We start from the raw sequence: 26,947 nt of genomic DNA, 5'->3' as shown, positions 1-26,947 counted from the left end.
TTCCCATATCAGTGTAGCTGTGATTTCTGTCTCTAGTTCTTCACGCCACAATTTTGATAGTCTCTCAAAGTCCGGTTCTTTTGCCATATCTTTGAAGTGTCTATGGTAGTGTGTGAGCGGAACTTTACTTTGTGCCCCCAAGGAGAGTACCGATCCCAACTCCTCCTGTACATCTTCTGTCAAATCTTCCAGCAGGAGGTTCGCTATGTAGTATTGTAATTGATAATAATAAAGCCAGTCTGATGGGCTCAGAGAGAACTGGGCCTGGAGAATTGTCCAATGCTTGATCTTTCCGTTTTCATCTATAGCCTGTAAAAATGTATTCCAGTCCTTTATCCTTCCAGCGTGCAAACGCTTCATGGATCAGGCCCGGCTGGAACTCCGGATTGCCACAAATTGGAAGGTACGGAGTCACTCGGGTCGAAAATCGATGGTGCCGACACACCCACCTCCAGACCGCCCATGCTGCTGGCAAAGACTGCGCCATACTTAACAAGCTATGCTCTTCTTTAGTGTTCGAATGTAGCAGATAACTTATGTGTCTTTGTTCATTTTCTGGTAGTTCCAGGTGATTGGGGGTGAAGTATTGCGTGCGCCATAGCCAATCATTCAAATGTCTCAATCCACTGGCTATCGTCATGTAGCGCAGGCTCAGCAATCCTAGCCCGCCAAATTCTGCCGGCAAGTGTAAGTTGGTCAGTGCTGTTCTAGGTTTTTTCTTTGCCTATAAAAAGGTCTGTAGCATCTTATTAAGCTGTTTTTCATCAGTCTTGGTCAGATATAATGGCAAGGTCTGGAACACGTACAGCCATTTAGGTATTATCATCATGTTGTACAGAGCTATTCTACCCATTAGTGACAAGGGGAGGCCCTGCCACATTTGGAAACTCACTCTCGTATCATTCATCAGCTTTTGTACATTTCTGGCATACATTCGGGAGAGCTCTTGGGGTATTTTGACTCCCAGGTATTTAATTTCTTGTTCCTCCCACTCTATAGGCAGTGAAAGTCTATGTTTTATATAGTCCCCCGGCAGTACTTCTAGCGCTCTGGATTTTTGGATGTTCAGTGTGTAACCCGATATTTCCCCATATTCCTGGATCCACCTCTAGAATCCTAGGGACTGATTGTTCAGGATCTTGGGTCACCACAAGCAGGTCATCAGCAAACGCCAGGGCCTTGACCCTTCCCCCCCCTCTAGGGTTATCCCCCTCACCCCTCCGTCCGCTCGTAAGGCTCGAAGCAAAGGTTCCATCGCCAAGACGAACAGGAGGGGGGAAAGGGGGCATCCATGCCTCGTCCTCTAGAGTATCTGAAAGTTTTCTCCTTTTACCCCATTCACCAGTACAACCGCCCTGAGATCGCTGTACAGAGCCTGCAAGGCGTCTCCAAACCAACCCTGTACGCCTATATAACTGAGTAACCCAAACAGGTATTTCCAATCTATTTTGTCAAACGCCTTTTCCGCGTCTAAGCTAATGATCAGGGCTGGGCTTTGCTCTTTTTGACATTGTGCTATGGCTAAGAGGTGGCGTCTGACATTACTACCTGCTTGCCTGTTCCGGACAAAGCTCACCTGCTCCTCTCCTATGAGATCTGGCAGTAGGTGTCCCAAGCGTGTGGCTAGTATCCTCGCTAAGATTTTTACATCTACATTAATCAAGGAGATGGGGCGGTAAGATCCTGGTTCCGCCCCGTCCCGGCTTGGGTAGCAGAGTGATCAGGGCCTCATTCGCATAAAGGGGAAACTTCCTGTCTTCTATTGCTTGTTCTAAGTATTGTCCAATTGCTTCTAATCCCTCCTTGGGTAATGATTTAGAATATTCGCCCGTGAACCCATCCGGTCCCGGTGCCGAGTTCTTGGCCAGGGCTCTAATTGTGTCTTGTAATTCTTTCCCTGTTAACGGTTGATTTAGCATATCTACATGTTGTTTTTGCAGTTTCGGGAGCCCCATCTTGTCTAAATATGTAGGCAAGGTACTTAAGTTTCTGGCTGAGGGCCCTCCATAAAGTGTTTGAAAGTAGTTATGGAAGATCTTCCCTACGTCCTCACTTTGGTTTTTAATTACGCCTAGGGGGTCTTGTATTGCTGTGATCACTCTGCTAGGGCCATTCGTCTTCACCAGCTGCGCAAGGAGTGTGCCTGCCTTGTTCCCAAATCTCTGCAGCTTGTATTTATAATATATGAGGGATTTCCTGGTTTGGCTGTGGATTAATGTGTTAAGCGTCACCTGGGTCGCTACGTATCTCTTTGTTTGCAGCTGTTGGGGATTGTGTGTACTGTCGTTTGGCCTTCCTAAGTTTGGCTTCCATGTGCAGAATCGCCTTGGCCTGCTTTTTCTTTTTCGCATGAACATATGCTATATCATCTCCCCGTATTACCGCTTTGGAGGCCATCCAGTATAGGCTAAGTTCGTCTGCATGTTGTTTGTTAAATCGTTTATATTCCCCCCATTTGGTAGCTAAATATTGCGTGAACTCTTTGTCCCCATAAAGATAGCCCGGGTATCTCCAGCCCCCCGTGTTTTGGTAGTGGTCTGGGACTTCCAGGTCCGTCCACACCAGAGCGTGATCTGAAATTTCTGTAGGCCCAATTCCAGCCCTGCACACCCAGGGGAAGGCTAGGGTATCTATCAGCATATAGTCTATTCTAGAACTTGTGCCATGAGCCCTGGATAGGTGTGTATAGTCTTTAGTCTCCAGGTGTAGTGCTCTCCAGGTATCTACTAGGCTCAAAGTGTTCATGAATGCTGGGAGTGCTCTATGCTTGCTCCCACCCTGCGGCGCGCCTCTGGGGTTTGTGGTGTCCTTCTCTGGGTCCACTACTAAATTAAAGTCCCCACAGATCAGCAGCCTGAGTGATGCTTGGGGGGCGCAGTGCTTTATAATAGCTTGAAAGAAGGCTGGCTTATATTCATTAAGCCCATATAATGAGACCAGCAAGAATTCTCAGTTTTGGAGCCAGAGGTGTATTATAACATATCACCCCTGGGGGTCTGCCGCTACCAGTTCGGCCTTCGCCGCTATTCCTTTCTTAATTAGAATTGCTACTCCGTGTTTCCTGCCTTCCGCTGAGGCCGAGAACACCTGTCCCACCCATGCTTTTTGCAGTTTCCGGTGCTGCTCCTCCGTGAGCCTAGTTTCCTGGAGGCAAGCCACGTCTGCCCTATGTCTCTTCAGAGCCTGTAGTATTTTTGTCCTTTTCACTGGCGTGGCTATACCCCCTACATTCCAGGATACAAATCTAATAATTTTTATCATCCCTGCTTGACGCGTATAGTGCTATTCCTGCGAGTTTCATAGGTAATGAATGAGGTCGGGTGCCCAGCCTCACCCTCCCCTCCCCCACAGTTCCTCACCGGTTTCCACTCCAATGTTCTTAAAATACTCAAAAGTTTACATGTCGTCTGTCTTTGCGGAAGCCTGAAGGTTCTGCAAACTTGTGTGTGTGGTGCGTCCTTTGCCTTGCCCCCCCCCTCCCCCCTTCCTTCCCTGACCCTCCCTCCTTCCCATTCTTCTCCCTCCCTTTCTTATCCTCTCTGTCCCCTTCGTGTGCCTGACTATCCCACTGCCTTGGCGGGAAACCAGAGGTCACGCGATGATGGGCTTCCCCTCCCCCCCACCCATACTTCCTAAGCTTGTATTAGGAATTGGTTGATGGATAGAAAACAATGTGTCCCAAGGATCTGTATTGGGACCGGTGCTATTTATTAATCTAAAAATGGGAATGATGATTAAATTTTCAGATGACACAAAACTATTCAGAATTGTTAGAATGTATGCGATTTGTGAAAAATTGCAGGAAGACCTTAGGAAGTTGGAAGAGTGGGTATCCAAATGGCACATGAAATTTAATGAGGACAAATGCAAAGTGATGCACATTGGGAAGAATAATCCAAATCATAATTACTTGATGCTAAGATCCACCTTAGGAGTCAACACCCAAGAACAAAATCTAGGTGTCATCGTAGACAACACACTGAAATCTTCTGCCTATTATATGTCGGAGGCCAAAAAAGCAAACAGGATGCTAGGAATTATTAGGAAAGGGATAGAAAATAAGACCAAGAACATTATAATGCCTCTGGCTGCAAGCTGCTACAACAACCAGTGAGGAGGGATATGATAGAGGTCTACAGAATACATAAATTGATTTTTTTTTTTTTTTTACTCTTTCAAAAAGTACAAACACTAGGGCACGCTCAAAGTTATATGGTACTACTTTTAAAATGAGCAGGAAGAAATATTTTTTCACTCTAGTTAAGCTCTGGAACTCGCTGCCGGAGGATGTGGTAACAGCAGTTAGCATATCTGGGTTTAAAAAAAGGTTTGGACAAGTTCCTGGGAAACGTTCATAGTCTGCTATTGAGAAGCACATGGGGAAGCTACTGCTTGTCTCTGGGATCAGTAGCATGACTTGCTATTATTTAGAATTCTGTCAGGTACTTAAGAAGCAGGATACTGACCCAGTATGCCAATTTTTATGTTCTTATTGTTGATCATCTACCTCTTCTACATTTTTGTTGTGCTGTACTTCAAAGTTAGCATATGACAGAGCTGACCTTCTGTTCAGGTACTGCCTGTTGACTAGCACATTTTGTAAACCACATTTTAGCATTTATTATTTTTATTAGTATCCAATTTTTCTCATTCAATTTACCGTTTGATATCTCATAACTGTTTTTATTGCATTAAAAAATGTATAAATACATTTTCAGGATAAAAGGTTAGGGAATGGAATACAGGAATGCTCACCTGTTGCCCTGGGTACACCATGCTTTTTCTCTGGACAAGCACTGCATTGTACTTTACGCTGTTCCAAGATTCTTGTATAATTCTTTAATTAGCATTTTTCATCTGGTGTGCTGTCTGCAGGTGTGCCAGTGGAACCAGTTTAATTTGTACCGGAACAGAGTGTACAAAAGTTTTTTCTCTAGTGGTTGGCAGCAGTTAGCAGAGATTCTTACAGCCTACTTGCGCATCCCTTGAGCCTTTTCTCTGACGTAATTTCCTGCTTCCACATAGGCGGGAAGCATCAGAGTGAAGGCTTCGGGGTTGGCACGAGCAGGCTGTAGAAATCTCTGCTCACTGCTGCTGACCACTATAGACAAGAAAACTTCTTAAAGGTAATTTGGTGGGGTGGGGGTGGGGGGTCAAGAGTGAGAAAGGGAGATGCCTGGTAGTTGGAGAGGGGACAGTAGGGTGAGATGCTGGACTATTTGTGAAGATGGAGGAGAAGAAAAGGTAGAATCGTTGGGAGGGGGAGACTGTAAAATGTTGGTCCGTGTTGGGGGGAGGGAGGTAAAATGCTGGCTGGAGTGGGAGTGGTGGGAGAAGGGGGAAGAAGGTAAAAATGCTGGACTATGTGTGGGGGTATACCTTGACAATTTTAGTCCTGTGTAAGTGTGCTGTGAGACAAAAAAGGTTGAAAATCTCTGCTTTAATTGAAAAGAGACTACTTCTGATGTGAAGAATACGAAAGAGATGTCACCGAACCTTAAAACAATTAGTATCCATTTCTTAATAAAATAACTAATGTTGCTCTTTTTTTCCCACTCAGTCTGCATTAGGAATTATGCAAATGGTTGAGGATACTCTTATTGAACATGCCCATACCAAGCCTCTTCTCCCAAGTCAGCTAGTTAGATACAGAGAAGTTCAACTACCTGACAGTAAGTTTATGCATTTTATACATATTACTGTGTGTTCCTTACTATCATTATTCATTAGCTTTTATTGGCAGTTTTCTCAATTTGGAAATAAACTTACATTTTAGCAATTGTAATTTAAATGTAGCAAAGTAGATATCTTTCCATTACAAATCAAATATTTGTATTGCTCCACAATTATATTAATGTTAAAAAAAAAACTTATTTGCAGTATTGTACAAAGCAAAATCTATTTGTATTTTCATTTTTGCTAGTTAGTTCTTTTTTGAATCCTGCCCATTGAGAATCAGGCTAGGAACAAGTGTCACATGAGCCCTCATTTACATTACCTTATTTTATATCGCCCTCCCTCCTCTCCCAGACATACATACTTCAGTTAATCGATGAAAGCATCCATCCTGGGCTAAGGACATATGGTCTTAGCACCCTTTGGAACCTAAGAACCATGAACCCCTAATTCAGCCATCTAAGCAATGGCCACAGCTTCCTCTGCTCAGACTGTGAAAGCTGCCCTCACAGTATTCCTAGCCCTAGCTGACCCAGAGAGCAGAAGTTTTGACTAAGGAATTGTATCAGAGTTCACTGGGCTAATATTTAGAGTGGAGAGGGGATTACCTATTTTGTGGTTTTGGAGTTTTCAACCATTCTTTTTTTTTAAGTGAAAATGAAGAAATTCAATTGAGAATTGCAGTGTTATGTTATTTGCTTATATTTAGTCTTCCTTGAATGGAATAAACCAAAGCAGTTTACAGAAATAAGTAATCGGAATGTTTCACATAACATACAATAAATATATTAAAACAGTACTATAAACCCCACTTTCATAAGTAGGAATTATTTTGGAGCCAGAGGGATGCCTTCTCACAAATATTTTAAGTTACAGATGACAAAATTATGAACATTTGGGATACCATCTTTTTTTTATAGGTTTTATACATATTTTCTACCGGAATCATAAAAATGTAATTTTGCTGCATATATTTCACAATGTTGCAAACTTACATGAGCAATATGCTGTTGTGATGTTTTGCAGGGACTGGGACATTTATGAAGATCAAGGGAAAGATAGGTTGCAAAGTTATATAAGCAGTTTTTTAGTACAAAAGGCTGAACATGGAACCTGTTTTAAAATATGAATAAGGACGCCAGTAAATGTATAGGTCCTGGCATGTACAGCAAGAGCAGTGATTTAAGAACCTGTATGCACAGAAAGAGCAGCATCACTTGGCATCTTCCAGTAATTGTTTGTGGATGTACAGAATTTTAATTCCACATATAAAGATTAGGGTGTGCAAGCCAAAAATTTTCATTTTGTTTAGTTTCTCATGTCATTTACAGGATTTTCATCAGAGGGCCTGTGTCATTAAAACTGCATCCTATTGCTCAGTAGTACACCAAGTTACTAAAATAGTGTGCCCTATTCTTCAGTACTGCACCCCGTGATAAGTAGTGTTCATTATTGAGGATGGGGGAAAAATGGCATGTTTCATGTCACTGGGTTAAAACATGGGAAATATCATTTTAAACAAATGCACATCTCAGATAGGAGCCATATTCTAGACTAAGGGTGTCCGACCTTGGTCCTCTCCAGGTCAGGTTTTCAGGATTTCCCCAATGAATAGGGAGGAGTGACCTATTGGTTAGGGTGGTGGACTTTGATCCTGGGGAACTGAGAAACTGAGTTCGATTCCCACTTCAGGCACAGGCAACTCCTTGTGACTCTGGGCAAGTCACTTAACCCTCCATTGCCCCAGGTACAAATAAGTACCTGTATACAATATGTAAGCCGCATTGAGCCTGCCATGAGTGGGAAAGCGCAGGGTACAAATGTAACAACAACAAAAAAAAATATTTGCATTCAAATGGATCTCTTGCATATTCATTGGGGAAATCCTTAAAACCCGACTGGATTGCAGCCCTCAAGGACCTAGATTGGACAACCCTGTTCTAGATACTGGTAATATATTTAAGTGGCACCAAAATGTAAATCTTTACATTTTTTATTTTATTTTTATTTATTTTCAAAATTTCTATTCCGTTCTATCTTTACAATTCTAGGCAGATTACAAATCAACATACATAGTTTCACCGTATAAAACAAAAACATAAAAACTACTGTAATTAAAATAAAATGAAAAACTTACATAAGCTGTCCTGATATCATTATGGTTTGAAAATATCATAGAGTTTCTTTGTTACCTCCTCAATCACTTGAAGTCCTGGCTAAAACAAGCACTTTCCAGAAGTTTTTGCATGCCTCACAGGCATTGCAAAAACCAGCAAGGAAATGTTTGGAACTATACGTGTTCCCAATGTAGAAGAAAGACTAAAGAAAGCCACAGAAAGATGACTGAAAAGTCGGTCAAGAAAACTTGGAGTGGCACCACCCAGGCAGCTGCCAAGAGCCATGACACCAACCACAGAAGCCGAAGAGAACAATTTTTTGACCTGCCCAAAACAGGCCCTCTTTAAATCTGTGCATTTTGGGTCATCTCCATGCAGTGGTGTTCCTAGGGGTGGGGGCGGTCCGCCCCGGGTGCACGCCGCTGGGTGGGGGTGCCGTGTGCGCGCGCCTGTCCATTGTTCGTTCCATGCTCCCTCTGCCCCGGAACAGGTTACTTCCTGTTCCGGGGCAGAGGGAGCATGGAACAAACGATTATATTGTAAGCTCTTTGAGCAGGGACTGTCTTTCTTCTGTGTTTGTGCAGCGCTACGTATGCCTTGTAGCGCTATAGAAATGCTAAGTAGTAGTAGTAGAACGACGGACAGGCGCGCGCGCGGCACCCCCCCAGCGGCGTGCACCCGGCTGGGGGGTGTCCTTTCGCCGGGGGGGGGGGGTCGCGCTGCATCCAGGGGGGCGGGGCGCATCGGCAGTCCGCCCCGGGTGTCACCCTAGGAACGCCACTGTCTCCATGTGTGAAGAGCAGCATTTCAAAATTGCCATTTACCTATCTGTGCAGTCTACACATCTAAATGCCACTTATTTATACATGGATATGAAGCAGTGCTTTTAAAAAGATCTTCACAGTATTGTGGCGAATAGGGCACTGAGCAACAATAGCCCATAGTGTTTAGCTTGTTGTGAAGTTTTATATAATAACAAATCTAGCATCACATTTTGAAAAATATGAAAATAATACCCACTATGTTTGAGGGAGAAAACCTTGGTAAGTATATATTCTACTCTCTGAGGACAAGCAGGCCAGGCCATATCTTCTCACAACTGGGTGACGTCATCTGATGGAGCCTGGAGCAAATGCAGCACTCTGCGTCTTTAGGTCTTTGGTAGCATCCCATCATGCATGTGCAGGTGCCTTCCCACCAGACATGCAATCACAGGACCAGAGAAGAGGTCATGGTTTTGATCTCTCCTCAGTGCGTTACTTTCACTTTTACTTTGGTTCTTTCCCCGTGGGGTTTTTGTCATCACTTTCTTCATTATTTTCTTTTTTTTGCTCCCCTTAGTGTCCCTAGTCATTTTTATCCTGTTTTAAATTTCTTTATTTTTCTTGGCTTTGTGGGGCCCCCTTAGTCTCAAGCTCCAGCCAGGTTGCATGAAGCTTTTGGGGGGGATGTCCAGCATACACAGATTACACCCCTTTTGGGTGTAATTAGGGAACATATCACTCAGTAAGAGTTAATGGAAAATATGAAACAAAAGCACTTTGGTATTAGACAGTGCACTGTCAGGAAGTAACTATGTTCCCTTTATCTGTAGACCAGAGTCCTTTATGCCTAAGTATACTAACAAATACTTACACAACACCCCAAGGTATTTACCTTTATTCAGCCTGAAGCAAATGCACACAAAAACCTAAAATAGGCTTCTAGTTCAGCCAGTTTTTCTAATCCCAGAGCAGCCACACTGGCAACTATACAACCTGGGCAGAGATCTCATACAGTGCCCAGCAGGTGTCAGAGTGTTCCTCAGGCAGGTAAGTCAGGCAGGCAAAGCAAGGACAGCACTTCAGATCTGCTGGAAGCAAAATGGTAGCAAACACCTTTTCTCCGATATGAGCTTCCTTTATTCAGAAATTGCAGGCTTCAACTGGGTTGGTGACCTGCATTCCTGCCCTTGTCAGAACACAACAAACTTTGTCTTCAGATATTGTGACTTGAGGGGCCACAGTATTGTTCAACTGGCACCACGTTGAAGGGACACCTTAACCCTGAGGTAAATGTTCAAGTAAATAGTGGTGAGGTGGTGGTTGTTCTCCTTGTCCACTGGTAACCTTGGTGATGTTTTACAGTCCTTGCTGGCTGCACGCAACTCTGAAGCCTAACAACCAACATGCCTTAGCAGTGAAAGATGAAGTTAGCCAGTGTCTGTATTTTGATGTCAGGTTGGTAATCTGGACAGTGCCATGTATTATAATCCTGTACAATTTTTGCTTCTACATGGGTGAGTGGCCTTTTTTCACCCTCACCATTGAGCCATTTGATTTGGTGACAGCTGTTTTTCCTTCTGTGTCCCAGAAGGTTCCCAGTGGCTTTACGCACTGTTCCCAATTGGGTCCCAGAGATGACCCAATTACACTTAATTGGGTCATCTCTGGGACTGATCCCTATAACTGGCACATTTTTGTGCGCTCTACTTGCACATGCAGAAAAGGATCGAGAGATTCAGTGGAAGAAAAGTTTTGGTGCCAAGTCTGGTGCTTTGGCATCAGAAGCATCAGCCCCAATGGCTGAGGCAATTGATTCAGACACTGGGAGTGCAGCATCAATGAGGTCTCCCCCTTGCTCAATGTCAGACTCTGTGTTAATGTCCTGGGACAAGTCTGCCTCAGACTCAGTATCGAGGCAACATGAGGATTCAACATTATCCTCATTGGTACTGCAGGGCTCCAATGCTTGATGCCAAGGCAAACCTAAGAAGAGTGGAGGAGTGGCCTAGTGGTTAGAGCAACGGTCTTGAAATCCAGAGGTGGCCAGTTCAAATCCCACTGCTGCTCCTTGTGATCTTGGGCAAGTCACTTAACCCTCCATTGCCTCACGTAGAAACTTAGATTGTCAGCCCTCCCGGGACAGAAAAATGTCCAGTGTACCTGAATGTAACTCACCTTGAGCTACTACTGAAAAAGGTGTGAGCAAAATCCAAATAAATAAATAAAATAAGAGTAAGCATTGGTCCCCCTCATAGCATGGTACCAGGAGCACCAAGCATCAGTTTCACTGATACCCGAGAAGCGTCAGCATTGAGAGAAGTGCTCCTCTATTGAGGATGTGTTGATGCTACAGCCACCTTCCAGCCAGGCCCAGGCTTCCGATTTGCACCAACAGGTTCACAGGTTGTCTCCACACTCAAAGCAGGGGACAAGCTTTTGACTGGCTTCAGGAGAGCATAAGCCACCATCCAAATAACCACTCTGGATGACCTATCGGTAAGAGGGGAGGCTGAATTTTTTTTCCCAGGAAAGATGACCCCTTGAAACCTCCAACCAGGGTTCTCCAAATTGTATGCCCCGGTTACACCTTCCATTAGCACGATCGTCCTCCAAATTGTCCATCGAGAGCATCTTATCTCAGCTCTCTGTACAAGGAGGTACTTAAAGAGGAACTCTCTGCCTTTTTAAAGGCCAAAGCAGTCGAGCCCATTCCACCAGGAAGGGAAGGGATTCTATTCCTGGTATTTCCTTGTGCCCAAGAAAACAGGTGGATCTCCTTCCATTGTAGACCTCAGGGGCCTGAACAAGTATCTGTTCAAGGAAGAGTTCAGGATGGTTTCCCTGGGTACCCTTCTCCCCATGGTTCAGACAAATGATTGGCTGTGTTTTCTGGACTTCAAGGATGCCAGTACCCACATTCATATACTTCCCAGTCACAGGAAGTGTCTTAGATTTCACTTAGGGAAATGCCACTTCCAGTATTGCATACAGCCCTTTGGCCTCGTGTCAGCTCCCAGTGTCTTCACCAAATATCTAGTGGTAGTTGTGCTTTCGCTACATAGACTGAAAATGCATGTGTTTCCCTTCTTGGACAATTGGCTGGTCAGGAGCACATCGAGGGAGAGTGCTCTAGAGTCCATGTGGAGGACTACCCAAAGACCCACCTGCAACCTGTACAGCAATTGGAGTTCATTGGAACTCTGCTACACATGGTACAAGCTAGGGCCTACCTACCACAGGTATGGGCAGGTGCTCTGATAGCAATTGCCATTCAGATCCGCAGCAACCAGCAAATCACAGCTCAGCAGATGTTGAGGCTGTTGGTCCACGTGGCATCAATAGTTCATGTGATGCCCATGGCACACCTTCATTTCAGGGAAGCTCAGGCCAAGGAGAACCTAGTGGATGTCATCCCCACCGCTCCCAATTTGGCTCACTCACCAAATGGTGGACCATTCGCTCCAATTTGACCCTGGGACTACCATTCCAAATTCTTCCACCTCAGAATGTCGTAACCCACCCAGAGGATTTGGTCTGCCTAGAAAGCTTTGCTACACATCAACTTCCTGCAGAGATCAGCTGATGAACCAAATTATCCTGATTCAAACAGACAACCAGGTTGCCATGTATTATGTAAACAAGCAAGGGGGTACAGGATCCTACCCGTTGTCAGTAGGCAGTCGGAATGTGGACTTGGGCCACCAGTTTTGGCATGGTTAAACTGAGCAGGGTCATGCAACTGCATGTATGGTCTCTAAACATGGGCATTGCCCGCAAGGTCTGAGAGTGGGGCACCTCCTTGGTGGATCTTTTTGCCACTCATCTTAACAACAAGAACCCTCAGTACTGCTCCAGACTTGGATCACATGGCAGACTAGCAGCAGGTGTCTTTCTCCTTCATTGGAGAACAGATCTTCTTCTGTTTACATATCCTCCCATTCCTCTAACAGAGAGGACTCTCCTGAAATTCAAGAAAGAAGGATTCTATAATCCTCATTGCCCCATTCTGGCCAAGGCAGGTGTGGTTTTCTCTTCTTCTGGAGTTATCCTCTGAAGAACTGTGTAGATTGGCGTGTTTTTTAACCCTCATTACTCAGAGGAAAGGGTCTCTTCATCCCAATCTCCCTGGATTTCATGGCCTGGGTGTTGATAGCCTAGAATTTGCTTCCTTGAACCTGCCAGAGGGTGTTTCCAGAGTTTTGCTGACTTCCAGGAAAGATTCCACTTTGAGGAGTTACTCCTTTAAATGGAGGAGGTTTGCTGTCTGGTGTGAGAGCAAGGCCTAGATCCTCTCTCTTGCTGTACGAGTCTGGTTTGAAAACCAACTCTGTAAGGGTTCAGCTTAGTGCAGTCAGTGCTTTTCATCACCGTGTGGGAGGTAAGCCCATCTCTGGACAGCCTCTAGTTGTTGACATTTGCCTCATGCAAATGGTCCACCATTTGCTGAGTGAGCCAAATTGGGAGCGGTGGGGATGACATCCACTAGGTTCTCCTTGGCCTGAGCTTCCCTGAAATGAAGGCGTGCCATGGGCATCACATGAACTATTGATGCCACGTGGACCAACAGCCTCAACATCTGCTGAGCTGTGATTTGCTGGTTTTGACAAAGCCCCCCATCACACCTCCTACTGTCTAATGGGACCTGAACGTCATCCTCACCTAGCTGATGAGAGCTCCTTTTGAGCCACTTGATTTCCTGTCATCTAAATTATCTAACCTTGAAGGTCTTGTTTTTGGTGGTGGTGACTTCAGCTCGCAGTGTCGGTGAACTCCAGGCCCTAATAGTGGATCCACCTTACACAAAGTTTCATCATTACATTAGTTCTGCGCACTCACCCTAAGTTCCTTCCTGAGGTATTGTTGGAGTTCCATCTTAACCACTCAGTTGTTCTGCCAACATTCTTCTCAAAACCACATGCCCAACCTGGTGAAAGTGCACTTCATACCTTGGACTGCATGTGAGCCTTAGCTTTCTATCTGGAGCAGTCTAAAGCCCATAGACGGTCCACCCAGTTTTTTGTTTCTTTTTATTCCAACAGGATGGGAGTAGCTGTCGGCAAACACAATTTTTCCAAATGGCTGGCAGACTGCATGTCTTCCGCTTATGCCCAAGCTGGACTAACTCTTGAGGGTCATGTCGCAGCTCAAAATGTCAAAGCCATGGCTGCATCGGTAGCCCATCTAAGGTCTGCTTCTATCGAAGAGATCTACAAGGTTGCCACATGGTCTTTGGTCCACACATTCACATCTCATTACTGCCTTGAGCAAAGTACATAAGTATTGCCATACTCACACTCGAAGATCATGCGAAAAATACAGTAAAGAAAATGTTCCACTCAATGTGGAAACTTAAAAGGATCAAACCTTTCTTCCCAAGGGAAGTATTCCGCAGCCTGGTACAATCAATGGTGCTAAGCCACCTGGACTACTGCAATGCCATCTATGCCAGATGCAAAGAACAAATCACTAGGAGGCTTCAACCCGCTCAAAACACAGCAGCCAGACTCATATTTGGGAAAGCGAATTACGAAAGCGCCAAACCCCTAAAAGAAAAACTACATCGGCCCCCATTAAAAGAACGAATAGCGTTCAAAGTTTGCACCCTGGTCCACAAGATCATACACGGGGAAGCCCCAGCCTACATGTCAGACCTTATAGACCTACCTACTAGAAACGCAAAAAGATCAGCTTGCACATTCCTCAATCTCCATTACTCCAACTGTAAAGGACTAAAATACAAATCCACATACGCAACCAGTTTCTCCTACATCTGCACACTACTATGGAACACACTACCGAAGGCAATAAAAACAACGCAAGACCTAACTATCTTCCAAAGACTACTGAAAACTGACCTGTTCAAGAAAGCATACCATAAATAACCATCCTAATTACTAAATAATAAGACTGATCATGATCTAGACAGAACCGAACTTTTATCACTAGACTGACTACAACCCAATCTATTACTCAGGAACTTCTATGCAATTACCATAACGTATTCTTCTTTACCATGTATGTATGCACCTTAATGCAATACCACTTTAATCATTATGCCGAAAACGACTTATCTATAATTGATGACCTAACATATGTTACAATCCAATCTATCACTCAGGAACCTATATGCATTACCATAATGTGTTTTTTTTTACCATGTATGCACGCACCTTAATGCAATACCATTTGTAATTCTGTTAGCCGGAAATGGCAATCGCCACTACGGCAAATGTAAGCCAAAATTGAGCCTGCAAATTGGTGGGAAAACGTGGGATACAAATGCTACAAATAAATAAAAAAAATACTGGAACAGACCAAAGGTCCATCAAGCCCAGCATCCTGTTTCCAACAGTGGCTAATCGAGGTCACTAATACCTGGCAAGATCCCAAAAAACTGCAAAACATTTTCTACTGCTTATCCCAGAAATAATGGATTTTCCCCAAGATGGTCTATGGACTTTTCCTTTAGGAAGCCGTCCAAACATTTTTTTAAACTCTGCTAAGCTAACTGCCTTTACCACATTCTCTGGCAACGAATTCGAGTTTAATTACACATTGAGTGAAGAACATTTTCTCCAATTCATTTTAAATTTACTACATTGTAGCTTCATCGCATGCCCCCTAGTCCTAGTATTTTTGTAAAGCGTGAACAGACGCTTCACATCTACCCTTTCAACTCCACTCATTATTTTTTAGACCTCTATCATATCTCCTCTCAGCCACCTTTTCTCCAAGCTGAAGAGCCCTAGCCACTTTAGCCTTTCCTCATAGGGAAGTCATCCCATCCCTTTATTATTTTCATCGCCCTTCTCTGTACCTTTTCTAATTCCACTATATCTGTTTTGAGTTGCGGTGACCAGAATTGAACACAATATTCGAGGTGCGGTCGCACCATGGAGCGATACAAAGGCATTATAACGTCATTTTTGTTTTCCATTCCTTTCCTAATAATACCTAATATTCTATTTGCTTTCTTAGCCGCAGCAGCACACTGAGCAGAAGGTTTCAACATATCATCAATGACAACACCTATAGATCTCTTTCTTGGTCTGTGACTCCTAACGTGGAACATTGCATGACGTAGGTGTAATTCGGGTGTCATCAGCAAATTTAATTACCTCACTAGTTACTCCCATCTCTAGGTTATTTATAAATATGTTAAAAAGCAGCGATCCCAGCACAGACCTCTGGGGAACCCCACTAACTACCCTTCTCCATTGAGAATACTGACCATTTGTATATATTTTCTTGTTAATCTTTTTTATAACCTCGCCATCGCAAGGCCCAATTGACTGATATTTCTTGTTTTGGGTGAGCCTGGATGCTAGGCATACCCCACTTGTGAGAATAACTCAGCTTGCTTGTCCTTGGAGAAAGCAAAGGTACTTACCTATAACAGGTGTTCTCCAAGGACAGCAGGCTGATCATTCTCACAAACCCACCCACCTCCCCTTGGAGTTGTCTTCTCTCTCTTTTTTGCTTTTCACTGAACTGAGGAACGCGACTGCGCAGGAAGGCACTGCGCATTCGTGGTCGGGCTCGGAATGTGCCTCAGAAGGCTCTAGCAAACCTTTTTGCTATACATAATGCTGGTTCCCGGGCCGACACGGATCGTCGACCCACTTGTGAGAATGATCAGCCTGCTATCCTTGGAGAACACCTGCTACAGGTAAGTATCTTCGCCTTTCTGGGCCTCCATGAAACAAGATGGCAGGCATTTGCATAGCCTGTGCACTGTCTTGATGCCATGTGACAAGGCATATCAGATGATGCTTTCTTCACATGGACTTTGATCTCATTTTTTTGAAAGGTGCTGTAGTGCCTTGCAAAAGTCTTCTTTCATGTTCTGCTGTCAAGTACAATTCAGAACACATTAGAGTCTCATTGATCTATATAATGTACTCTGCACTTTCAGTGTGGTACAACAGTTACAAAAATATTCAAAAAGTAAACAAAAGATTCTTGATTGCAAAGTCTTTGCACCCTTTGTTCAGGGCATAATGGAAACCCCTTTTGGAGCCATAACAACCATGAATCATTTAAGATAAGTATCTACCAGCTTTTCACAGAGGGATGGTGAAGTTTTTGTCCATTCATCTTCATAGAATAGTTCAAGCTCTTTCAGATTGGCTGGGGATTATTTTCAGACTGCAGTCTTCAAATGTTGTTGCATATGTTTTATTGGATTCAGGTCTAGACCTTCACTAAGCCACTTAAGAACATGTGCTTTCTTCTTGCTGAGCCATTCTAATTTTGTTTTACAGAGAAAAATTAAGGCAGATAAAGACCATGTGGCTTATCCGAGTCTGCCCATCCATGTCATGTACAGTCCTTTCCTCTCAGAGATCCTCTGTACTCATCCCAAGTTTTCTTGAATTCAGATAACAGTTTTTGTCTTCACCACCACCACCACTGAGAGTCCATTCCACAAATTCACCACTCTTGCTTGAAGTATTTTTACAGTTTACTTCTGAGTCTGTCTCCTTTCACCTTCGTCATATGCCCCCATGTTCCAGAGTTTCCTTTCAGTTGGTTGAAACATGGCTGAACAAAACTGTCCTGAATTGTCTCATTTATGTCCATCTGGTTTTAGTATTCACCGCTCTCCAAGGCAGGATAAATGGGGCGAAGGATTAGCTATAAAGCTTATTCTACACCGCCTTGAGTGAATTTCTTCAGAAAGGTGGTAAATAAATCCTAATAAATAATAAAAGGTGTTTTGGTTTTTTTTTAATTTTGATTCAATTATTATTCCTGGTTTAGAATATATGCTTTGTAAATTCCAGGATGATCCATATGCAATTTATAGCAGTATTGGAATTCTGTTGATTTATAAATCTCCCAGATCTTGGCCTGACATTCAAGAAATGTTTTATGAAATTTTGTCTCTATCCAGGACAAATCAAATTCGGGTATACATATAAAGTATTGCATACCATGTGTAATGAGATTTTCTTGTTGGGCAGACTGGATGGACCATACAGGTCTTTATCTGCCATCATTTACTATGTTATTATCTCAGTTCTCAAACCTTATTATTGCATCTCCCGCTTCAGTTATCAAGATTCTAAGGTTATAAGTTTAAAGTCTTTTTTGGTTTCATGTGATTTTCACTTGGTATTTTAACTCCTAAATATGAAAAAGGTCATGCTCTTGATGTGACTATTTCTTATGCATCTTCTTTGTTGTCTGAAGTTACGTAAACTGCAGTTCCATGGTCTGATTGTTTTTTGGCTCAATTTACATTACATATTTGTATGACCTCTATTTGTACTAAACAAGATAGGCCTACTATAAAAGCAAGAGGGAAAACTGAGCCTTTTGGATTCTGGGATTTAGCTTCTGATAAGATCAGTATGCAACAAACAGATCCTATTATGAAATCAGAGCGGGACCTAGCTATTCAAAGATTCCTTGGATACAATTGCTCCTGTGGAAATTCAGAAGGTTAGGTCAGTGGGACCTAGCTATTCAAAGATTTCTTGGATACAATTGTTCCTATGAAAATTCAGAAGGTTAGATCAGTTAAACCTAGCCTTTGGTATACTGATCTTTTGCATTGAGAAGACTTCAATACATTTTGAAAAGATTTGGAGGAAAAATTTTGATTCTTCTGCTAAGTTTAGATGAAAGGAAGCCTTAAGATATAAATTTCACTGTGCAGAGGCAAAAAAAGACCTATTATATTACATTTATTGGTACTGATTTGGTTGACTCTAAAAAGTGGTTTACATTAGTGAATGACCTTTCTTCTCCTCCTAGTCCCGATAAACAGATGCTTAACATACAACCGAGTGTGCAGGAATTGGCTTTTCGTTTTTGTTTTTTGCTGTATAAAAATTCTGAACATCCACGACGATCTTAATAAAAAATCAGTTGCAGATAGTAGATCCTTGTTTTTCAGTGTTCGATTCAGATTTAGAGGCTCATATTGCTGCAGATCGATTATGGGACTCTTGAGCCCATTACTACTAGTGATCTTTATTCACTGCTTCCCAAAATTCTTGTCAGTCTGTGTTAGAAATTTGTTCTAAATTGTTTTCTAATCTACCAAGTTCTATAGTGTTTTTGTTGTTGTTGTTGTTTTCAAACAACTTGGGGTCTGGGAAACTTCCTGTGGAGATGGGTTGCATTGTACTTACCCCAGTAGCAAAAGCTCAGAATTTGGATCCATCACTTACTTCCAGTTTTAAACCTATAGCGGGGCTTCCCCTGCACTAAGTTGTTGGAGACAACTGTTGGTCTACAGTTATCAAAAATATATTGCTTAATCATTTTATCATTCCACACAATTTGGGTTTAGGTCCCAACATAGTACTGAATTTCTCTAGTTGGTGTTAATAACTATTGTTAAAGAATATCTTAGTAAGGGTAAACAGTTTGTTTTGCTTCAGTGTGATATCTCGGCAGCTTTTAATTCGGTGGACTATGTATTGCTGATGACTAGACTGAGTGATTTAGGTCTGTCTGGATCAGTGCTAAATTGGTTTAGAGACTTTTTGATGAACAGGTCCTATTCTGTTTGGAAAGGGGGTGAAATGTCGAAAGTTGGGTATCTACTTATGGTGTGCCCCAGGGTTCACCATTATCCCCTCTGTTGTCCCATCTTTTTATGAGTTCTCTTTCACATATTAGTAATGAAAGTGAATGTTTTTCTTATGCAGATGATATTTTAATGTGGGTTCTTACTTGTGCTACCTGGCATGAAATGTCTGTCAGAATTTTCTATGCCATGAATAAAATTCAAGAATGGGCTGTTGAACATACAGTGGGGGAAATAAGTATTTGATCCCTTGCTGATTTTGTAAGTTTGCCCACTGACAAAGACATGAGCAGCCCATAATTGAAGGGTAGGTTATTGGTAACAGTGAGAGATAGCACATCACAAATTAAATCCGGAAAATCACATTGTGGAAAGTATATGAATTTATTTGCATTCTGCAGAGGGAAATAAGTATTTAATCCCTCTGGCAAACAAGACCTAATACTTGGTGGCAAAACCCTTGTTGGCAAGCACAGCGGTCAGACGTCTTCTGTAGTTGATGATGAGGTTTGCACACATGTCAGGAGGAATTTTGGTCCACTCCTCTTTGCAGATCATCTCTAAATCATTAAGAGTTCTGGGCTGTCGCTTGGCAACTCGCAGCTTCAGCTCCCTCCATAAGTTTTCAATGGGATTAAGGTCTGGTGACTGGCTAGGCCACTCCATGACCCTAATGTGCTTCTTCCTGAGCCACTCCTTTGTTGCCTTGGCTGTATGTTTTGGGTCATTGTCGTGCTGGAAGACCCAGCCACGACCCATTTTTAAGGCCCTGGCGGAGGGAAGGAGGTTGTCACTCAGAATTGTACGGTACATGGCCCCATCCATTCTCCCATTGATGCGGTGAAGTAGTCCTGTGCCCTTAGCAGAGAAACACCCCCAAAACATAACATTTCCACCTCCATGCTTGACAGTGGGGACGGTGTTCTTTGGGTCATAGGCAGCATTTCTCTTCCTCCAAACACGGCGAGTTGAGTTCATGCCAAAGAGCTCAATTTTTGTCTCATCTGACCACAGCACCTTCTCCCAATCACTCTCGGCATCATCCAGGTGTTTACTGGCAAACTTCAGACGGGCCGTCACATGTGCCTTCCGGAGCAGGGGGACCTTGCGGGCACTGCAGGATTGCAATCCGTTATGTCGTAATGTGTTACCAATGGTTTTCGTGGTGACAGTGGTCCCAGCTGCCTTGAGATCATTGACAAGTTCCCCCCTTGTAGTTGTAGGCTGATTTCTAACCTTCCTCATGATCAAGGATACCCCACGAGGTGAGATTTTGCGTGGAGCCCCAGATCTTTGTCGATTGACAGTCATTTTGTACTTCTTCCATTTTCTTACTATGGCACCAACAGTTGTCTCCTTCTCACCCAGCGTCTTACTGATGGTTTTGTAGCCCATTCCAGCCTTGTGCAGGTGTATGATCTTGTCCCTGACATCCTTAGACAGCTCCTTGCTCTTGGCCATTTTGTAGAGGTTAGAGTCTGACTGATTCACTGAGTCTGTGGACAGGTGTCTTTCATACAGGTGACCATTGCCGACAGCTGTCTGTCATGCAGGTAACGAGTTGATTTGGAGCATCTACCTGGTCTGTAGGGGCCAGATCTCTTACTGGTTGGTGGGGGATCAAATACTTATTTCCCTCTGCAGAATGCAAATAAATTCATATACTTTCCACAATGTGATTTTCCGGATTTAATTTGTGATGTGCTATCTCTCACTGTTACCAATAACCTACCCTTCAATTATGGGCTGCTCATGTCTTTGTCAGTGGGCAAACTTACAAAATCAGCAAGGGATCAAATACTTATTTCCCCCACTGTATGCTCCAATTGAATCAGGGCAAAACAAAAATTTTGTGGTTTTCTAATTATATGGAAGATATTCCTCTCAATCTTACTTTACCTAATGGAATAGTTTTAAATATGAGTATGAAAAAAGAATGTAGGGTCCTGCCTTGGACTACTCATTAACTTTTGAAGCCCAGATCAATCAACTTTGGAAAACATCTATTTTCTGTTTGCATCCGTTGAAATTGATAAGGCCTTAATTTTCATAAATCTCATTTTGTTCTGCTGGCAAGATGTTGGCTTTGTCTAATCTTGATTACTGTAATTCATTGTATGTTAACTAAATGTGGAATGTAGGTCCTCCAGAGCTCACCACGCTCACCAATGCTATTCATCCTGATGATGGTCCCCGTTACACAAACACTATCCAAACAAGGCTTCAACCCCCATATATACGCTGACGATGTATCATTCTACATCCCCTTCAAAAAGAATCTGCACAAAATCACATCCAGGATCACGGACAGCATAAGCACAATGGAATCTTGGGTATCATCCTTCAGTCTCAAACTAAACAAAGAAAAAGCACACTGCCTGATACTGACATCATCACACAATGTTGAATGCTTCGCAAACATCAACATCATGGTCACATCACTTCCCATATCTGACAACTTAAAAATCCTAGGAGTCACTATGAACCACAGACTATCCTTTGATAAACAAATCTCAATCTCTACAAAAAAAAAAATGATCCCAACCATGTGGAAACTGAAACACATAAAAAGCTGCTTCCTGGGAGATGTATTTCACATGCTGGTCCAATCCATGGTCCTCACCCACATAGACTACTGCAACAGAATATGCTCGATGCAAGGAACAAACTACTAAATAAACTACAAACAGCACAAAACACAGAAATTGATTAGAAAGTGCAAGACGTCTCCTAAAACTACACTGGTTATCCATCAAAGAATAGATATCCTTCAAAATATGCTCTTTGACCTATGGAATAATCTTCGACCTTGCACCGGAATACATGACACACTTAATAGAACTACCCATACACAACGCCATCGAAAGCGCAAGAACCTACCTCACCCTACACTTCCCCAAATGTCAAGGCCTAAAATACAGATCCTCACACTCAACCAGCTTCACATACATCTGTCCCAAGATATGGAACACAATCCTGAAAATCCTAAAATGCACCACTGACTAACTGAAGAAGAGCTTTGTCTTGAAACAGAAATTTCTGTAGGATGTATAGAACCCCTCTGGGAATCAGCAGCGAAAATTATAGCTCAGATAACTGGGCTCCTGTGGGGCATCTTTATTCCAGTGTTTTGTTGGGAGTCAAAGCGGGTCTTGCTAACAGCCAAGACTGGGCTCCGTTTTAGTGATATTTAGCTTTTCCTCCAAGTGAACATTGGGGACACAGTATGTTTTGGGAGAACTTATAATAGGTTAAGATTGATACTTGATTTTTCACGATGTAGGTTAAAGCATTCACTTTCTATATTAAAAATTGGAGGTTGGTTTTGGGAGGATAATACATGATATGTAGAGCTGTTCAGGTGAGCCGCTTTTTAGTGATGTGACTCACCGATACGTTGCTCGGCTGTAATTAAAGCCTAAACTGAATCCTCCTTTAACCCCCAATAAACAAAGAAATATATATATATATATATATATATATATATATATATATATATATATATATATATATATAAAATTGAAAAGAAACATACTGCTTTACAGGTTCTCCCAAGGCATCCTATTTAAACCTGCTTTTTCACCAGTATATTTAGGGATTGACTATATATTAGTAGTTATTCGTAATAAAAACAGGTCCAGCTCAAAACGTCCAAGTTTTAGTGCTGGACATTTTTGCTTTGTTCCGTTATGGCTCAAAGTCGTCCAAGTCTTAGGAGCGCCTTGAACACGCCTCCAATACGCCTCCTTGATATTTGGATAACCTTGTGATGGACTTCTGAGAAAGACGTCCAAAATGTGGTTTTGATTATACCGATTTGGACGTTTCTGTGAGATGGACGTCCAAATGCTGATTTATGTCACTTTTTGGACGTCCATCTCTTTCGAAAATGAGCCTGATAGTATAACAACAAATGAGCCTAGACAACACAAGCAAAAAGAATAATTATACACAGAAAAATAAATAATATGGGACTGGCCTTTATTTCATTATAATCCTTTTTTAATATTGGTCCTGGATTGATTGGTCTATTTCCCACATCCCACAGTACACCATTTTAAGTTGTGTTAGGCATGCGGTAGTGCCTAATGCAACTTAATAAAAGGGTGCTTGTTACAGAATATTGCCTAGCACTTACACACAAAAATGCCAATTTATGGTGCCAACCATGTGTGTACGTTCTATTATTCTGTAACTTAAGTGCAGAATTAGCACCTGTCTTTAGGCACCAGTTTATAGCAATTGCCCTTAATATTTATTTATCTGTAGCATTTGTATCCCACATTTTCCCACCTATTTGCAAGCTCAATGTGGCTTACATTTGCCGTAATGGCGATTGCTATTTCCGGGTAATAGAATTACAAGAGGTATTGCATTAAGGTGTATACATACATGGTAAAGAAGAATACATTATGGTATTGCATATAGGTTCCTAAGTGATAGATTGGATTGTAACATTTGTTAGGTCATCAATTATATAGAAATCATATTTGGCATAAGGATTGAGGTGTTAGTGCTTGTTCGTTTGTAGCAATAAGGTTAGTCGGTCTGGTGATAAGAGTTCGGTTTTATCTAGTTCATGTTCAGTCTTATTATTTAGTATTTAGAATGGATGTTTATGGTATGCCTTCTTGAACAGGTCAGTTTTTAGTAGCCTTCGGAAGATAGTTAGGTCTTGCGTAGCTTTTATTGCCTTTGGTAATGCGTTCCATAGTTGCGTGCAAATGTAGGAGAAACTGGTTGCGTATGTGGATTTGTATTTTAGTCCTTTACAGTTGGGATAGTGGAGATTGAGGAATGTGCGTGCTGATCTTTTTGCATTCCTAGTAGGCAGGTCTATAAGGTCTGACATATAGGTCTGGGCTTCCCCGTGAATAATTTTGTGGACCAGTGTGCAAACTTTGAACGCAATTCATTCTTTTAATGGGAGCCAGTGTAATTTTTCTCTTAGGGGTTTGGCGCTTTCGTATTTCCCGTTCCCAAATATGAGTCTGGCTGCTGTGTTTTGAGCGGTTTGAAGCTTCTTAATGATCTGTTCTTTGCATCTGGCATAAATGGCATTACAGTAGTCTAGATGGCTTAACACCATTGATTGTACCAGTCTGCGGAATATTTCCCTTGGGGAAAAAAGGTTTGATCCTTTTAAGTTTCCACATTGAATAGAACATTTTCTTTGCTGTATTTTTCGCATGGCCTTTGAGTGTGAGATTTTGGTCAATTGTGACTCCCAGAATTTTCAGGCTGTCAGAGACCGGAAGGGTGTAATCTGGAGTGTTTATATTATTGGGTTTGTTTGTGTTATATTGTGAGGATATGATGAGACATTGTGTCTTTTCTGCGTTTAGCTTTAGTTGGAATGCGTCCGCCCATGAGTTCATTATTTGGAAGCTGTATTTGATCTCATTTGTGATTTCGGTTAGATCGTGTTTGAACAGGATGTATATCATGACATCGTCTGCATAGATGTACGGATTAAGTCCTTGGTTGGATAGCGACTTGGCTAATGGTGTCATCATTAAGTTAAAAAGGGTTGGTGAGAGCGGTGATCCTTGTGGTACTCCACATTCGGGTTTCCATGGTTCTGACGTTTTGGATTTTGAGATCACTTGATAAGTTCTTGCTGTTAAAAAGCCATTAAACCATCTTAGTACGTTGCCTCCAATCCCGAAGTAGTCTAGGATGTTCGAGAGTATTTGGTGGCTGACCATGTCGAACGTGCTGGGCATGTCAAATTGTAGGAGCAGAACGTTGTTTCTGGTTGCAATTAATTGTTTGAATTTGGCTATGAGAGTGGTTAGCACTGTTTCAGTGCTATGGTTGGATCGAAATCCTGATTGTGATTCATGTAGTATTGTGAATTTGTTTAAGTAGTTAGTAAGTTGTTTGGTTACAATGCTTTCCATTAGTTTGACTATCAGGGGGATGGATGCTACTGGTCGATAGTTGGTTGTGTCGTTTAATTTTTTTCTTTAGGTATAGGTGTAAGTAGTATATTTCCTTTGTCTTTGGGGAAAAATCCGTGCTGTAACATGTAGTTCAAGTGTGACGTAAGGTCTGTTATGAAGCGTTTGGGGGCGGACCTTATTAGATTGCTGGGGCAGATATCCAGTTTGGAATGGGTTTTGGAGAGTTTGTTGATTGCTTGAGTGATGGTTTCTTCGGTTATCAGATTGAAGTTAATCCAGATTCGATCTGCTGGGTATTCATCAGGAGTTGGGTCCAGGCAATCCATGAATTTTTCATGATCAGTGGTATTAAGTGGTAATGTGGATCGTAGTTTTATAATTTTCTCATTGAAGTATTTGGCAAGATTGTCTGACGATGGGGTGTCTATGCTGGTTGTGGTAACCGGTGTGGTGTCTATTAGTTTATTCACGAGTTGGTAGAGTTTATGTGCGTCCTTGTAGTCTGGCCCTATTTTGGTTTTGTAGTGTGCTCTTTTAGTTTGTCTTATTGAGTATTTGTATTTTCTTTGTAGTTGTTTCCATGCATTAAGTGTCTGTTCATCTTTCATTTTCTTCCATGCTCGCTCAAGTCTCCTAACGTGTTTTTAGTAATTTAGTAATATTCCCATAATATAACAGCAAAACTGTTTGTCAAACTCAGATGAAAAGTAACAGTGTGGCTCGTGTATGTATATCTTGAGAGGATTTCAGAAAAATAAATATATCTAAAGAGTCCGGAGACTCCAAGTGATCCACTTCTCTGCCCTTCACATCAGGAACTTCTAACACCTCTTGTTAATTAGTACAAATTAGTTATCACAAGAGGTTCCACTGCAGGGTAATAAAGAACCTCTTTAAGATACAATCTACTATAATAATTTGCACCTCCAACGTTCGGAAGCTGATTGCCAGGAAGTTGAAGCCCGGTTCGTAATGTCTGAAGCCTTCCGGTGACCTCACCGTGTTGCCCGAGAAACCGCAACGCGTCTCAAGCACGGGCGCTACGAGTTCGCACCACCATCTCCATCCCCTCCCGATGGCAGCGATTAAAAAAAACTTAAGATGCAGCAGCAGAGCAACGGTAACACCCTCCCTCTCTCCCTCCCTCCTATCCACCACACACACCCCCGGTCCCCAGAAACTCGCAGGCATTTTTAACAGGGCACCCCCTTCGGGGTAAACAACCCAAGCTTTACTTTTCTCTCGCTTACTGAAAGAAGAAGTGCTAGAGTTGCAGCTGCTTGCCATTCAATTGCCTACACCACGACATACCTTTAAACGCCAGTAAAGAAGTAAGCTGCTGTCAGCCAGGGCGCCAAAGCTACGCAGCCTCAAGCAGCTGGCAGCGCATTGCCTATCAACACCAACCACCAGCCAAACCATTTTAGAAAAGAAATCAACAAAAGTTCACTTACATACTCGCCTACCTCTACTCCCCACTCGCACAGAATTGCGAGCAATAAACGAAATAACAAGCTGTTGAACTGGAGCAGTACTTCTCGAAATCCGATTGGGCCATTATTACGCCAAAGGCGCTTTTGGAAACCCTGATTGGCGGCTTGAGACTGGGATTTCCATTGGTTACGTCGCTCCGCAAATGTTCATAGGCCAAAAAGGGCGCAGGTAAGAGAGGCTCGACTTACAATTGGTGGGACTTTAGTGGAAAAATTGGATTGGGTATCCTATATTAAGTCAGACTTCCTCGAGCTTTGAGTGGCTGAAACAAAACCAGATGTTGCTTTTGGGTATGGTAATTGGCGGGATAGAGTAAACGAAGGCAGGCCCCAGTTAATGATTGGTGAAATGTTTACATAGAAACAGAACTAAGAGGAGCTACAGCTGTGGGGCCTTGCAGGAGGAGGGGCAGGGTTTGAAGACATTGTGCTTGCGCCGGTAAAAGTG

The 26,947-nt window shown here is 42.6% G+C and overlaps 1 protein-coding gene across 3 annotated transcripts in view; it reads left to right on the top strand.

Moving 5' to 3' along the window:
• The window catches only part of IDE (insulin degrading enzyme), a 441,269-nt gene that overhangs the window by 351,159 nt on the left and 63,163 nt on the right, over positions 1-26,947 (top strand). For all 3 annotated transcript variants that reach the window (XM_030203006.1, XM_030203005.1, XM_030203004.1), the window contains exon 19: positions 5,561-5,672. In XM_030203006.1, the coding sequence (XP_030058866.1) occupies positions 5,561-5,672 (112 nt within the window). The remainder of the gene's footprint in view (positions 1-5,560; positions 5,673-26,947) is intronic.

The sequence above is a fragment of the Microcaecilia unicolor genome, chromosome 5, assembly GCF_901765095.1.
Source record: "Microcaecilia unicolor chromosome 5, aMicUni1.1, whole genome shotgun sequence".
Taxonomy (NCBI): domain Eukaryota; kingdom Metazoa; phylum Chordata; class Amphibia; order Gymnophiona; family Siphonopidae; genus Microcaecilia; species Microcaecilia unicolor.
This window is presented reverse-complemented; position numbering and strand designations above follow the sequence as displayed.